The 16,672-nt window shown below is 45.5% G+C and overlaps 1 protein-coding gene across 5 annotated transcripts in view; it reads right to left on the bottom strand.

Annotated features, from left to right (window-relative positions):
* Positions 1-1,686: 1,686 nt before the first annotated feature.
* cwc22 (CWC22 spliceosome associated protein homolog) overlaps positions 1,687-16,672 on the bottom strand; it is a 43,749-nt gene continuing 28,763 nt past the window's right edge. For 3 of the 5 annotated variants that reach the window (XM_083638440.1, XM_083638438.1, XM_083638439.1), the window contains exons 15-20: positions 14,267-14,344; positions 10,102-10,254; positions 9,347-9,474; positions 9,135-9,236; positions 6,849-6,997; positions 1,687-3,885 (exon numbers count right to left, since the gene is read on the bottom strand). In XM_083638440.1, coding sequence (XP_083494566.1) covers positions 2,948-3,885; positions 6,849-6,997; positions 9,135-9,236; positions 9,347-9,474; positions 10,102-10,254; positions 14,267-14,344 — 1,548 coding nt within the window. In that variant the 3' untranslated portion in view covers positions 1,687-2,947. The remainder of the gene's footprint in view (positions 3,886-6,848; positions 6,998-9,134; positions 9,237-9,346; positions 9,475-10,101; positions 10,255-14,266; positions 14,345-16,672) is intronic. The other 2 variants (XM_083638442.1, XM_083638441.1) reach the window with 2 other exon arrangements.

The raw sequence follows: 16,672 nt of genomic DNA on the forward strand, positions 1-16,672 counted from the left end.
GTTTACATAGTAATATCACACAATATTCTGTGGGCCTCGAGAAATCACTGAAAACGCTCTGAAACTCTGGCACTGGGAGCGTCCGTTCTCCAAAAGTGGCTGGCACTCAATGAGTTAACACACAGTGTTGTAGTCATGTCACAATATCTCAAGTCCCCAATGTTCGAGTCCGAGTCACCAAAGAAGAGTCAGAGTCAAGTACCTGTTAATTTCTTGGGTGCGCACGTGCAGAAGTCTGTGCAGAAGTCCGCCTAATAACCAATCAGGTACTTTATTAACTACAAAATAAAAATTAAAAATAAACAAAAAATTGATCAATGAACAAGTCTGAGTCCTCGTCTCCAACTTCAGAGTGTGAATGCATGAAGCTCCAGTCCAGCTCCGAGTCATCAGGGCTCAAGTCCAAGTCCAGTCCTCAAAATGAGTCTAGGACTCGGACTTGAGTACTACACCGTTACAACCACTGAGGTGCCCTTGAGCAAGGCACCTTAACTCCAACCACTCCAGTGGAGCTGCTCAGTGACCCACTCACACACACACACACACACACACACACACACACACACACACACACACACACACACACACACACACACACACACAGTACAGAATGGCTACACTACAAGTATATTATAGTTGTTCACACTACAACTATAAGTAGGCTATAATAGTTGTAGAAATTTTTAGTTGTCTTTAGTTTTAGTTCTGAATGGGCTTGAATGTGTGAATGCGCTTTTAGTGTTATTAAAACATGGGGTATTGGTTCTCTCTTGTGGCCAAAATGAGTATTACAACAAACAGGAACTGTATAGATGATCCTGGAAAACCTTTCCCCCCAGCAGTTCTTAAAGGTCTCGTCTTTAAAACAAGGTAATGAATTCTGTAGCAAAACAACTCAAATCCAGCCTCCGTGTGACTTGATGTGCTCTGTCTCTCCCCTCTTGGATAGATCCATCTTTGGTGCAGTTGGTTCTGCTTTGCTACAGACAAGGTTTGCTCTTCCACATTCAGTTGGTGGGCGGCGCTGTTAACGGGCAAATGAAATGAGTATTACTTTGTGATGTCACAAAATCACAAAGTCAAAACTTCCATGATGTACAGCATTCACTTGTTAAGCTGTGACGTATGAACGACTTCTGGGTCCAAGCGCCAAGCGACAAAGTTTGGCGCTAAGTCTAAACAGATTATCTATAAAAAGTTAAACAATTATTTATAAAAATATATCTAAAAAGATTCACGGGATCCGCCATAGTTATTTTGAATGAGGAGCGGTGCCGCTAGGCCCCAGAGGTGAACGTCTCTGTCGTCAGTCTTAACAACCGAATAGCACGCTGCACGGCACACCCTAGCCCCTTTCACTCTTCCGGGTACGACGTCATCATCACGTGATCGTCTACCCTACAAGAGTCCCTTATCCGTACATAGACTTGCCTGCAACTCTCGCTCTCAAGCTGTCTAAATCAGCAATACGCACGTATTTACAAGTGTCACAGAAACATTTCAAAGTCACCTACCAGAGCAGAAGGGTTTGTTGCTTCTCGACGGACGGGTTTGAAAGCTCCGTGCTGCTCATAAATGCCTCTTTTGATCTGAATTCTATGCTGGTGAGGTAGAAAGTACAGATACAGTAGAAACTGTATCTGACTCGGTACAGACGCAGAAACAGGAGAAACTGGTTGTTAGAAAACAGTTGAAACAACTTTAATGTTTTTCTTTCATTTCATCAACAACAAAATCAATACAAACTGGAGAGAGACAGGTGCAGAGTATAAAACACATGACGCAACACTTCCTGAAGCTGAGGTTACTCAAGATAATCCACAGACCACCGTGAGCAGTTTCATGTAGGAACCATTTTCTTTCAAATGAACTACACGCGCCACCTGTTAGCGGGTGTAGTTACACGTGCCACCTGTTAGCGGGTGTAGTTACACGTGCCACCTGTTAGCGGGTGTAGTTACACGCGCCACCTGTTAGCGGGTGTAGTTACACGCGCCACCTGTTAGCGGGTGTAGTTACACGTGCCACCTGTTAGCGGGTGTAGTTACACGTGCCACCTGTTAGCGGGTGTAGTTACACGCGCCACCTGTTAGCGGGTGTAGTTACACGTGCCACCTGTTAGCGGGTGTAGTTACACGTGCCACCTGTTAGCGGGTGTAGTTTGGTCAAAATAAAATAGTTCCTACATGACATGCCTTCCAGTTCCCTTGTATTTGAGAGTAGGCAGGCATCTCTACGCCCGAGCATGTAGTACAGCATAAAAAGGTACATTGTGAAAAACTGAAAGGTAATGTTCGCGACAAGGTTAATGCAGCTTTATCGAAGATTCTACTTCTCTTGCTGGCCCTTCTAGTCAACATTAGCATGATAGCAATTTATGACAGTGGAGACCCTAATTGGGTTTATACGGAAGCTAGCCCAACGGTCCAAATAGCGGCCACGGCGTCCAGTAACACCGATTGAATGGGATTGACCGTTCTATCCATTCTGATTCTGTGGTTCAAGAACTGTATTGCCAAATGGAAAAATAAGATTTAATTTTTTTAACAAAAGCAAACCACGGGAGGCTGCGACTTACCACCAAAATTACCATAGACCTAAACCACCAAGGCAATAAGCCACCACGTGTGGAATGGAAAGTTATCAATGTTGACAGCGTACACAGCCTATGGTGCTCAGTCCTGACAGTGAAAATCCCCCCAAAAAATAACTTTTAAAGTAAAGTAATCTACAACATGGACAGGCCTGGATAACAGAAGTACAGGTAAGAGGAATATCTTTGATTTTTGGCGTGAACTGTCCCTTTAACAGCTCAGACATCTGATGCAATGTAAAAAAAACCCTGAAGAAACAAAAAAAAGAACTCAATCATCCATCACCCTGTCTGAGGGGGGAGGAGTCAGGGAGAAAGGGGCACCGTCAGAGAGAAAGGGGAGGAGTCAGACAGTTATCTCCTCCTCCTGGGCGATTCCTCCCGGCTCCTCCTCCTCTCCTCTCTGTGTCTGTTCCTGTCTCTGTTCTCCTTATTTCTCTCTCTCTCCTTCTCTCTCCCCATGTCTCTCTCCCTCTCGCTCTTCTCTGCCTCTCTCTCTCTGTCCATCTCTCTGGCTCGCTCGCACTCTCTTTCCCTCCCTCTGTCTCTCTCTCTCTCTACCTCTCTCTCCCTCCCTCTCTCCCCGTCTCTCTGTCTGCCTCGAACCTCCATTACTCTTTCCTCCTCTTCGTCGTCCTCTTCTCTTCTGGTCCTGCGGGCGGCCCCACGCGCGCGCTCCTCCCCCTCACGCTCCTCCCCCTCACGCGCGCGCTCCTCGACCTCACGTACGTGCTCGCCTGCCTCACGTGCACGTCCCTCTGTCTCACGTGCACGTCCCTCTGTCTCACGTGCACGCCCCTCTGTCTCACGTGCACGTCCCTCTGTCTCACGTGCACGTCCCTCTGCCTCACGTGCACGTCCCTCTGTCTCACGTGCACGTCCCTCTGTCACACGTGCACGTCCCTCTGTCTCACGTGCACGTCCCTCTGTCTCACGTGCAGGTCCCTCTGTCTCACGTGCACGTCCCTCTGTCTCACGTGCACGTCCCTCTGTCTCACGTGGACGCCCGACCTCCAGTGGGCGGTCCTCTGTCTCACGTGCACGTCCCTCTGTCTCACGTGCACGTCCCTCTGTCTCACGTGGACGCCCGACCTCCAGTGGGCGGTCCTCTGTCTCACGTGCACGCCCCGGCCTGTCCTTCCTCACTCCTTCGTCGTCCTCGTTGCCGTCGTCTCCGTGGCGACAGGCTGCCCGCTTCCTGTCGTCCTTCTTCTTCTTCTTCTGGTCTTTTTTCTTCTTCTTCTTGCTCTGCTCTGTTCTCTTCTTCTTCTTCTTGTGTTTGGAGTCGGACTCTAGAGGAAAAGGAAGACATTAGGCTTGTTTGAGTTGACTGCTGCCTCGCCTGGAAAGCAGATAAGAGCAGCCGAGTGCAGTCAGGCGAGGCATCAACAAGCCGAACACCCCTGACTGCACACTCACTGCTGCTTTTCTTCTTCTACAGTTTAGTTTAACACATTCAGTGCCACAGCGCTTCAGTAAAATTGTCTGGAGCCTGTGCCAGATTCACTTCCATTCAGTTGAAAACAGCTATAGAATTTTTTCTATTATGGCTATATTAACGGGGCTGGACTTTAATGAAACATTGAACACTCCTGCTTCTTCCAAAGAAGAAATTTTGTTTCTAGACAGTTCCATTATGAAATTACAGCCTCTCAAAAAAGTGCACTTTCAAGGGTTTTCTGTCGTTTTTTTTTATTTTCCAAGATATAGGCCCTTTTATGAATACCTTTTGCACTCTAATTTCGAGCACATTCACTGACTCTGGCTGGTGTTTTCTGATGTGGTGGCGTGTGGTGTGGTTTCTGTGCAGCCTGTGTGTGTCACACACCCCTCCCCCCCCCCCCCCCCCACCCCCCTCTCCCCTCTCCACCTCTGAGCTGCGGGCTCCTCCCACACGCACAGAGTTTGTTTTCTCGTTTTTGCCCCGGACAGATCCCAGCGCCCGTCAAGGAAATGATGCGCGCTGGCAAACGCGACTGAACGAAAAGGCTTGGCCGTTCGCCTTCGGATGCTGGCTTTCTAGGAAATCGTGTGGAGATAGATAGAAGCATAAGAGCTCAGTTGTGAGCGCGGATGCAGCCGAGCCCACTCTCCGCTGTAGACAGAGCAATATATACGGCGCTGGCAGAAAGCATGCATCGGTTTCCACTTTCTCCGCTGTCTCCTGTACAAAGTAAAGGATCTGAGGTGGGTGGAGCAGCTCCTGTGACGATGTTTAAGGTGGCGCCGTGTGATCCCTTGAAGGGATTCATGCTCACTGGCTAGGTACGACCTTAAACAGCAGAATTATGGAATAATATGAATTATGATTTTAGGACGTCCACAGACGTCCTTGGCACTCCTCGTTACTTTTTTTTAGGACGTCCACAGACGTCCTTGGCACTGAATGTGTTAACAGTGGTTTGTAAACAAATTAAAACGTGCATTAGCGCCACCCACACTCACTGCTCAAACGACACAGCCCTTCAGATTACCTATTTTTATTTTAATGTAGGCATTACAGTGGTATTTAGGAAAAATATGGAGTGAGAGCTTGGAATAGATATAAAATTGAAGTTTCTACACTTCACTGTGGGTTTGTGATGCACCTGTGTTGAACCAATGGGCGATCAGCTCGATGCGTTTCTCGTCATCCTCTGAGCTGCGCAGTTGGTTGGGAGCAACTGCGGCGCCTCGCTCCAAATCTGCGCCCGCCTGGCTCTCATGAGTCCCGTGGCTCACGCAGTCGGACAACTTTTCTAACCATCATGCAACGGGCCAAGCAAGTCGCTGGTCGAATCTGTGCAGAACTTGCTCATCTCAAACGAGCCTATCCATTCATCCATCCATCCAAACACGGTCAGCTGACGAGTCATGTGACTACACTGAATAGAAAATAAATATCAACAGGGCTCCAGACTCCGCTATTTCGGCTGTATTGTGTTTATATTTTGTTAAATTTGCCATCTTTGATAACTGTACTTTTGCTAACTTTGTACTTGTATCTGTCACTTTGCCTTGCTAACTTTGTACTCTGCCACACTTAAATGTTAATACTCGATCCATATCTTGTATATGTTGTAAATTTATTTGTGTTTATTGTGTTGTCTATATCTCATGTAACTTGTGCACAAACTACACCATGTCAATTTCCTTGTATGTGCAAACATACTATGGCTGAATAAAATAATTCTGATTCTGATTGTGACTATTTATGCTGCATTCAAGACACCTGGGAACTCAGAACATCGCGGCCTCCTAACCCTAACCCTCCGTAGTAATGGATTATAAAAAAAGTTTGTTGCCCTAATTTGATGTGTAATTAGGCAATATGTGTTTATATTGTTTACATTTCGCTCGCATTATAGCAAATAGAAATATTGCGCGCTCCTTTGTAGCCCCTCCCCTTGCTCGCTTAACTGGCAGCGCTCATTTCTACCGTGCCTCATTGTTTTGCCAACATGATTCTTTGTGTGTGAGATAATTGGAGCACAAGACTGTGTTGAACTAAACAGCTAGAAGAATGTTCTTTATAGTTCAGTCCAGTTCAGTTTATAAAGGAACAAAAACATTCCACTTCGGGATTTCCATGTTACCAGTTCAATGCAGTTCAGTTCACTCAACTCAACAAAAATACTCCATTCCGGGATTTCCCTGTTACACAAGAAAAATAACTTTGACCCAAGGAAACTATTTTATCGACTTGGCAGCTAAAGCTAACCGGAGCTATTAACGTTACAAGGATACATGCAAATATGGATCAAACGCGGACTTAACACCACGCAAATGCTTTGGTAGGCGGGAGGACTGGAGGTAACTTCTCTCTGCTCTACTCACCAGCTGATTTGTGTGATTCAAAGATGCAAGGGGCGTGTTGACAGAGTCTGTGCGGTGTGGAGGTGAGTAAAAAAAAAGACTGACTGACGAACTCTGCGGAGAAATGGGCTGCCTCATGTTTCTCATGTGCAGCATGATCGGCTATGCAATCGGCAACAATAAAGCAATATCTGCAATCAGCCGATCGCATATTTGAGGTCAAAATTGGCCGATACAGATTGCGTGCAGATCGATCGGAGCACCTCTAGTGTTTTTGCTAGAAATGCCCGTCCCTAATTTCTGTTCTGTGGTTCATATATATTTGACACCAACTACTCTTTAGTAATGTTGTTATTCATGTTTACTTCATGTTAGTAAATGTATTAGTTCACATTAGTTGATGAACACTTCATGTGGTAAGTGTTGCCATTGTTCATACGTGTTCATCTGATAGGTTTACCTGAGCTGCTGCTGCTGCTGGAGGAGGAATCTGATTGGCTGGAGGAGTCAGAGGAGGAGGAGTCAGAGGAGGAGTCAGAGGAATCCACTTCCTGCTTCTGAGTCATGATAATCTTAGGAGCGTTCTTCAGATGCTCCCTCAACTCATCACTGGAGGGACAGACAGATAGGCAAAGAGACAGACAACAGTTGCGGTGAGAGTTATTAGACACTATTTCTGATGGTAAAATGAGCGTAAAAAGCAAAACACAGAATTGAGAAAAATTCAAAGGGAAAAAAACAGAATTTGGGATTTGTTGCTTTTTTCCCCCGTTGTACCGTATTCATACCGAACCGTGACCCTGAAACCGAGGTACGTACCGAACTGTGACTTTTGTGTACCGTGACACCCCTAATATATATATATATATATATATATATATATATATATATATATATACCCCTATCCTCATTTGTGAAGATTATCTTGCTAAACACAAAGTTCACGGTTTCATAAACTTTTGTTAACCACACACCTTATTTCATGCATTTAAACGTAGGTTATGGCGGAAAATAAATGTTCACAAAGTGTTTTCTATTACCAATGAGTGAATGTGCCGTTCCGTAACTTAAAAGATTTGCCCAGCCGCGTCTCTCTGTGTTCACCCATTGCAAAGATATTGCAGGATTTTCATGCTGGTCGCTGGTCAATATTTCACAGCAAATTTAGCGGGCGCGATGTTCTGCGCATTCACGAGCCTGCCTCTTATCGTCCTGGCTCTGGCTGGAAATATACCAACGAAGAAGAAGGCTAACAGGCAGTGGCTAACGTTACGTCGTTCGTCACTAGCTGCCAGCAAAAACAAACAACAACACAGACTCCAGTAAAGGTCCACACAGAAAAAGAAAGAAATATTTATCTAGTGAAGCCCGTCTGGCCAGACAGCAGCAATGTGACCGACGTCGAGTCGGGGCTGTGTTTTCAGTTCATGGAGGGACCTTGTTGGTTGTAGCTGCTGTAATGTAGTTTTGGCCGATAACGTTAGCTGCTTGCTAATGGATTTACCACCTGGTCAGAAACTCCGCTAATAAAATTACCGTCTTATGTGGAGTAATGCAACAGTCGCAAATATGCCTAACGTTACCACTGTTATGCTTATGGTCATGGAACATTGTTTGACTGACTGCAGTTAGCTGCGGTAGTGAGACTGCCTAATATTATAATGTTAGCTTGATGCTATATAAAACTAATAGATTTACAGATTTATATTTATTAAAATTACCACCCAGCCCCACTAATAACGTCTTGTGTTGCAACAGTCGTAAATATGCCTAACGTTACTACTGTTATGCTTATGGAACATTGTGTGACTGTTCAGTTTGGTTGTGTCCAGCTCACATCAACGCCAGGTATTAGACGGTACCAGGGGAGCAGGCTCTGACTGCAGTTAGCTGCAGTGAGATGGCCTATTATTATAACGTTAGCTTGATGCTAATAGCGGATAACTAATTTTGATTTACATATTTACATTTATAGAAATTACCACAAAGCTCCACTAATAACATCTTGTGTGGATAATGAATGTAACAGTAAATATGCCTAACGTTACTGTTATGATTATGGAACAATGTTTGACTGTTCAGTTTGGTCAACTGCAGGCATTAGACGGTACCGTATAATACAGGGGAAGCAGGGTATTTTCTGGCTCACGCTAACGTGAATATCCATTTCCCCGCAGCCAAAACACAATCAAACATGCCACAATAACCTCTGATAATTCATCCAGAATCCTTCCTGTGCATCTCGAGGCTGATCTGACCGATAAATTGTCCAGGTTGCCGTTTTCAAGGGACTTTTATGAGTTAACGTTACAAAGCAACCAACAGTCTGCTGTTGCCACGCAAGTGCTTGTGCGCGTGCGAGTATGGTGCCCGCGCACCAGCTCGTTCACACGCTGCCTGCAGTTACTCTAACGGCCACCGGTGTCAGTAATAGAACTTACAGATAGGACCTTTAACTGAAATTCCTATTCAAAATAGGAACCACAAAGTGCAGGGACAAAAATACACCATCCCTGCGGTACTTTGAATTTTTTTACGCCAGCCCAACTCTAGTGTGTGTGTGTTCAGTATGTGTGTGTGTGTGTGTGTTCAGTATGTGTGTGTGTGTGTGTGTGTTCAGTATGTGTGTGTGTGTGTGTGTGTGTTCAGTATGTGTCTGTGTATGTGTGTGTTCAGTATGTGTGTGTGTGTTCAGTATGTGTGTGTGTTCAGTATGTGTGTGTGTGTGTGTGTGTGTGTGTCTCACGTTAGTCCTCCCAGGCCAATGGAGGTGAAGAAGTTGATGGCGAAGCGAGTGTTCCTGGGGTTATCACGAGGAAACAGGCCCTCAAAGAACGCCTGGAGGGTCCTACACACAGAAATATGGAAGGAAACGTGAATGCTTTTGGTCCCATTTAGAACAATGGGGTAGTGGTGCATTCTTGTGGCCGAAATGAGTATTACAACAAAGAGTCTTACGGGTCTTTGAGCCTCTGGTTGAGGCGTGGTAGGCCCATGTAGGCACAGAGCTCCTGGAACAAGATCTTCACAAAGATCCTACTGGAGGACGTGGTCGTCTCCTCACTCACCTTTATACACTCCAACACCTGAGAGAGAGAGAGAGGGAGGGGAAGAGAGAGAGGGGGGGAGGGGAAGAGAGAGAGGGAGAGGGAGGGGAAGAGAGAGGGAGGGGAAGAGAGAGAGAGAGAGGGAGGGGAAGAGAGAGAGAGGGGGAGGGGAAGAGAGAGAGAGAGAGGGGGAGGGGAAGAGAGAGAGAGAGGGGGAGAGAGAGAGAGGGGGAGGGGAAGAGAGAGAGGGGAAGAGACGCAGAGAGTAGTTACTTCACTGGAAGACAAGAATCTGTTGTTTGTCGCAATTTCACCTCTACCATCAGCGATGGTACCTCTCCTGGTAGCCGCTTCACTGCAGCTGCCCACCGCTCCTGGCCTGACCATGGAGGACGAGCCAGGATGGCTCAAACGTCCAATTGTATGTCTGTGTGATTTTCGTGTGTGTAAACTGACAAGTTTTAACCTTATACTATGCTTGTTCTTACTCTTTCTGTAAAGCACATTGGGATTTTGTTGTATTTTAAATGTGCTATATAAATAAAATGCATTATTATTATTATTTTTTTATTCAAGCACTTTCAAGTACTTTACAGATCCGTGGCAAACCTGTATCAATTAAATTGTCCCAGATTGTACAAAGGTGTGTGTGTGTGTGTGTCTTACACTCCAGGGCACAGAGTCAGTGTAGAGCAGATGACTGAAGAGGCGAGCCACGTTCCTCAGCTTGTTGGTCTCCAGGCGGTGGATGGTTTCATACTGCTCTGAGAAGATGCCCTCAAACGACTCCATGTACTCCTTCTTCAACAGGCAGAACCTCTGTCACAACAAGCAAGCAGCAAACAAGGGATTGGATTGATATGATCAGATTGCAGTGGGATAGTGGTTGACCACATGACAGTCCAGGTGTAAATGCACCCAAGACACATTGAGGATGGATTGTGATCTGATCGGCCAAAACACCTCCAGTGGTGGTCAGGGACACATTGTGAGTGACCACATTGAACGCAAGTGGAAATGCAAATGTGTTCTCAAACCACAAACATTTCATTTCTGTTTTTCGGCTGCTCTACGCTATGGAGCTGACCTGATCCGATCGCAATGTGGACACTGGAGACATCTGACTACCAGGTGTAAATGTAATCAGATGAATACTTTACTTCACTTACTTTATTTGTTTATTTGGACGGGACAATGCACAATGAATGAACACATAAAACATGAAACGGATACAGTCACCTGAAACATGGTAAAAGTGTAAAAAGTGGTGGATTTAGCACGAGGCTAGATTCCATCCGCAGTTGCCAAACATAAAAACAGAGGAATATAAAACAGTAAGAGCTACATACATAATTAATAGAACACACTCAAAAGAAACAGATAGTAAGGTACACTCAAAAATACAAAAACGACAGAAAACATACTATAAATGATTACATGTCTGGTTGGCTTTCAACCATTGTTTCAGTTTATTTCTAAAAGTGGCCAGGGTGGATGAGGCTTTCCCTCAAAGAAACTGAGAGACTGTTCCATGTTCGCCTTTTATAGACGGGACGTTTTGGCCAAACGTGATCAGTCTAATGTGGTCAAGCAGCACGGACCCATTGCAACTTGCAATCTGACCACCCAAAACACCTTTTAATTTCAGGTGTAAATGGGGTCAAAGTGACTTTTCAGACCACGGCCACTAAAAATTAACCCGTTAGTTACCGGTAAGTAATGGGTCTCAGCTAATCGAAAGCAAAACTCTGCGAAACTGACATCCGTAATACAAAAACAAAAATGTTGTGTGGGCAGGTTCTACTGAGGACTCTGATGTCATGTCAGGTTCTACTGATGTCATGTCAGGCTCTACTGAGGACTCTGATGTCATGTCAGGCTCTACTGAGGACTCTGATGTCATGTCAGGCTCTACTGAGGACTCTGATGTCATGTCAGGCTCTACTGAGGACTCTGATGTCATGTCAGGCTCTACTCTCTGATGTCATGTCAGGCTCTACTGAGGACTCTGATGTCATGTCAGGTTCTACTGAGGACTCTGATGTCATGTCAGGCTCTACTGAGGACTCTGATGTCATGTCAGGCTCTACTGAGGACTCTGATGTCATGTCAGGTTCTACTGATGTCATGTCAGGCTCTACTGAGGACTCTGATGTCATGTCAGGTTCTACTGAGGACTCTGATGTCATGTCAGGCTCTACTGAGGACTCTGTCATGTCAGGCTCTACTGAGGACTCTGATGTCATGTCAGGTTCTACTGAGGACTCTGTCATGTCAGGCTCTACTGAGGACTCTGATGTCATGTCAGGTTCTACTGAGGACTCTGATGTCATGTCAGGCTCTACTCTCTGATGTCATGTCAGGTTCTACTGAGGACTCTGATGTCATGTCAGGTTCTACTGATGACTCTGATGTCATGTCAGGTTCTACTGATGACTCTGATGTCATGGCAGGTTCTACTGATGTCATGTCAGGCTCTACTGAGGACTCTGATGTCATGTCAGGTTCTACTGAGGACTCTGATGTCATGTCAGGCTCTACTGAGGACTCTGATGTCATGTCAGGCTCTACTGAGGACTCTGATGTCATGTCAGGCTCTACTCTCTGATGTCATGTCAGGTTCTACTGAGGACTCTGATGTCATGTCAGGTTCTACTGAGGACTCTGATGTCATGTCAGGCTCTACTGAGGACTCTGATGTCATGTCAGGCTATACTGAGGACTCTGATGTCATATCAGGCTCTACTCTCTGATGTCATGTCAGGTTCTACTGAGGACTCTGATGTCATGTCAGGTTCTACTGAGGACTCTGATGTCATGTCAGGCTCTACTGAGGACTCTGATGTCATGTCAGGTTCTACTGAGGACTCTGATGTCATGTCAGGTTCTACTGAGGACTCTGATGTCATGTCAGGCTCTACTGAGGACTCTGATGTCATGTCAGGCTCTACTCTCTGATGTCATGTCAGGCTCTACTGAGGACTCTGATGTCATGGCAGGTTCTACTGAGGACTCTGATGTCATGTCAGGTTCTACTGAGGACTCTGATGTCATGTCAGGCTCTACTGAGGACTCTGATGTCATGTCAGGCTCTACTCTCTGATGTCATGTCAGGTTCTATTGAGGACTCTGATGTCATGTCAGGCTCTACTGAGGACTCTGATGTCATGGCAGGTTCTACTGAGGACTCTGATGTCATGTCAGGCTCTACTCTCTGATGTCATGTCAGGCTCTACTGAGGACTCTGATGTCATGTCAGGCTCTACTGAGGACTCTGATGTCATGTCAGGTTCTACCGAGGACTCTGATGTCATGTCAGGCTCTACTGAAGACTCTGATGTCATGGCAGGTTCTACTGAGGACTCTGATGTCATGTCAGGCTCTACTCTCTGATGTCATGTCAGGCTCTACTGAGGACTCTGATGTCATGTCAGGTTCTACTGAGGACTCTGATGTCATGTCAGGTTCTACTGAGGACTCTGATGTCATGTCAGGTTCTACTGAGGACTCTGATGTCATGTCAGGTTCTACTGAGGACTCTGATGTCATGTCAGGTTCTACTGAGGACTCTGATGTCATGTCAGGTTCTACTGAAGACTCTGATGTCATGGCAGGTTCTACTGAGGACTCTGATGTCATGTCAGGCTCTACTGAGGACTCTGATGTCATATCAGGCTCTACTGAGGACTCTGATGTCATATCAGGCTCTACTGAGGACTCTGATGTCATATCAGGCTCTACTGAGGACTCTGATGTCATGTCAGGCTCTACTGAGGACTCTGATGTCATGTCAGGCTCTATTGAGGACTCTGATGTCATGTGTCTGTGGACAGAATGACATTGTCATGTTGCTGACTGATGTCCCATCTTAGTCTGACATCACTGGACCAATTATCTCATGTGAATGAGTCTGGAATGTCTCAGTTCAATTTCTATTTCCAGGGGCGTGACCACACGCACAGTTCAAAATGCCTCAACCAATCAGAGCAACGAAACACATGATGCAGCGCAGAGCGACTGAAGCATTTTGAACAGACTAAAGGCAAGTTCATATTTTTCATTCAAAATCGTTGCACGTCGGATGACAGATATTTTTCTAAAGCATACAGGGGGGGTGGGTGGGGGGAACGCACTCTGTGCAAACTTGACTGCAAAGACCTTATTGTGACTGATCAGCTGTTTAGGAGAAAGAGAGCCAGCACACAAAAATGTCCTTTCGTTGAGTTTATTCCAGCACACCAGGTACAGCACACGGACGTTTCAGCCTAACGGCCTTCTTCAGCGTGTTCACCGAAACTTTAAAAACACCGGTGAGTGTGCTCGCTGCTGGCTTATGCCAGTTTGTTTGAACACTGATCAGCTGTTTGCCAACCGCCATGAGATCGATCAGCTGTCACAGCGAGCTGCACATTATCACCAAATAAACTGATGGGGTGTTGCTGGTCCCCGACGCCAAGCAAACATTACATTTAGCAGACTTATATTTCTGTGGATTGATATGACTGGATGTGCTCCTCCTCTGTCTATCAGAACATAGTTAGCAGTGGTCTGCTAGCCGCGGTTTGCTATACAGAAATAACAGACCTAGAATGCCGTGACTGACCGATATGCTTTCTTTTCTTTTTACAGTGTTTGTGTTGGTTTTTTTACGGACCTTGAGTCTTGAATAAAGTTGACCGACTGCTGTGTGTGTGTGTGTGTGAGTGTGAGTGTGTGTGTGAGTGTGTGTGTGTGTGTGTGAGTGTGAGTGTGAGTGTGTGTGTGTGTGTGAGTGTGTGTGTGTGTGTGAGTCTCGAGAGAGAGAGGGAGAGAGAGACACTGTGTGACTCACCCCAGCCAGCAGACCAAAGAACTTCTCGTATGTTCTCTGTTGAGCACAGCAGTCCAGGATCATGTTACATAGCTCCTTCTGCGCACACACACACACACACACACACACACACACACACACACACACACACACACACACACACACACACACAATCAAGGAGTTGTCGTTGGTCAATCCTGGGGTGCTCCGCCCCCAAATCGAGCGTGTTGTGGCGCTATGGGATTGGGATCCGGAGAGAACCGGGCAGCCGGCTGCTTCTGTGTGGACATGCCAAGGCAAGAGTGCTTGGAGCGTCGACTAGCCACGGTAAAAAGCTGTGGTAAATACAATATTCCTGGAATGCAAATTTAACGAACCAGTTACATGTCCATTGCATTGATTCCACATCAAATGAAGACATTACCGTTTGTTTTATTTTGTATGTTACATACTTATTGGCCAAGTATATTAACATTTATGGGCTAGAAATTCTGCCCAGGTTACAGGCACTAGGCGGCCATCTTGCCTGCAGAATGTTCTCCTCGAAATGAAGATTGATTGACAGCTGCCATGTCATGATATGATTGGTTGAAATGGGGTAGAAATTTGATGCCTTTCTTACGTCACCATACTGTAGATTACAGTTATGAATGAAATCCTGAAAAATGAACTTTTGATGTGAGAAAGTATGAAAAACTAAAGAGATTATATATATAGGGGTGTCGCGGTACATGTATTCGTCCCGTGAGTTCACGGTACGGGCATCACGGTTCGGTACGTGAAGCCACACGACGAATACGTCAAATCCAGAAGGTGGTAGTAAAGCACCTAAACGCTGTTTGAACGCCATTGAATTGAATTGAATTAAACGCCACAGAAGAAGACACACCAAAACAACACAAGGGCCATAGAAATCCACGTTCACAGAATGGAACGTTTTGTGGAGAGGAAACATTACCGGGGGTCGCTCCAGAACAGACAGAACAAACCACAACAATACTGAAGTGTCCAGCTGCTCTCCCGTTACCGTCGTCAAAAAAGTGCAGAGCAGTATCCTAATGACTTTTATGACTCAGGCGATAAGCTGTTTTGCAAATTCTGTCAACATCAAGCCAACGAGGTAAGCTTGCTAATGTAACGTTACGTAGCCGCGACAAAGTCCTTTATAGTTGCGCGTAGGGCTTGGGCGATATGACCAAAATCTCATATCCCGATATAAGTCATTTCATATCCCGATACCGATATATATCACGATATAGCATATTTTCTGTAAATTCTATTTATAGTTTATATAAAATGACCACATGGCCATTTATTTATGTAGCAGTTGAACCAGTTAAAATGTTGTCAAACCTCACAAAGGATACATGCATTCAGAATACAGATAAGCATGGCTATTCTTTACAACACAAATAATAATAATTAGTTGCAGGGCAGTAGAATGAAACACAAACTTAACCACACCACCAGTTCGATTTTCAAAGAGGACACTAGCATTTGATGTGTTTGATTTAAGCACTAATCTGGATTAATATCTAAAAGCGGCCACTAGGCGGCAGTGTTTCTTTAGTCAACGTCGAAATACCTACCCAGTTCAGTAGAAGAAGAATAAAACGGTAGAAGAAGAAGAACAACGTTAACTAACACAACTCACACAGCTAAAGCTAACGATAGACGTTTTGTTGTCGGCCCTCAAGGGATTTCCTTGGGATGATGAGAGGAGATGTTTTGCCAAGTTTAACGTTAGGAGGACACACGCAAATATGGATCAAACGCGGACTTAACACAGCGCAAATGCCTGGGTAGACTAGGCGGACGGAATGGAGGTAACAATCTCCCTGCTCTTTAGCCTACTCACGGCTGATTTGTGCCACTTATAAAGGGACGCAACGGGCTTGTTGACACAGTCTGGTGCGTGTGTGGACTGTGGACGTGAGTAAAAAAGAAAGCACCGCGTCAATGACGGACAATATTGCCGTAAAGAGTGTGATTTGCAACACAACGATATAAACGATAGAGCATCATATCATACGAAATACATTTTCTATCGTTCAGACGAAATATATCGTCATATCGCCCAGCCCTAGTTGCGCGTTGCGGCTAAACGTTACATAACACTGACAAAGCTGTTAACTTGTAAACAAGCAACTTACATCACGTGGGATGACAAGCAAGATGCTGTGAGGAAGAGGGGATGACTCCTTGTCATGTTCCAATAATCCATTAGATGACCAAACGTAATCATGGTAAATAAAACTCGCCATCCAATAACGTTAAGGTGCTGACAGGGTTCTTTCCCGTACTTACTGGGAAAGTGAAACCCACCCCGCTGTCTGTCACACAGTGGGCGAGGGGTTGATGGGAGTATTAGGCTACTCCACACATGCGCTCTGTTTACAAACTTGTGTACAATAAAGATTTAAAGTG

The sequence above is a fragment of the Poromitra crassiceps genome (assembly GCF_964638095.1).
Source record: "Poromitra crassiceps genome assembly, chromosome: 6".
NCBI classification, from domain to species: domain Eukaryota; kingdom Metazoa; phylum Chordata; class Actinopteri; order Beryciformes; family Melamphaidae; genus Poromitra; species Poromitra crassiceps.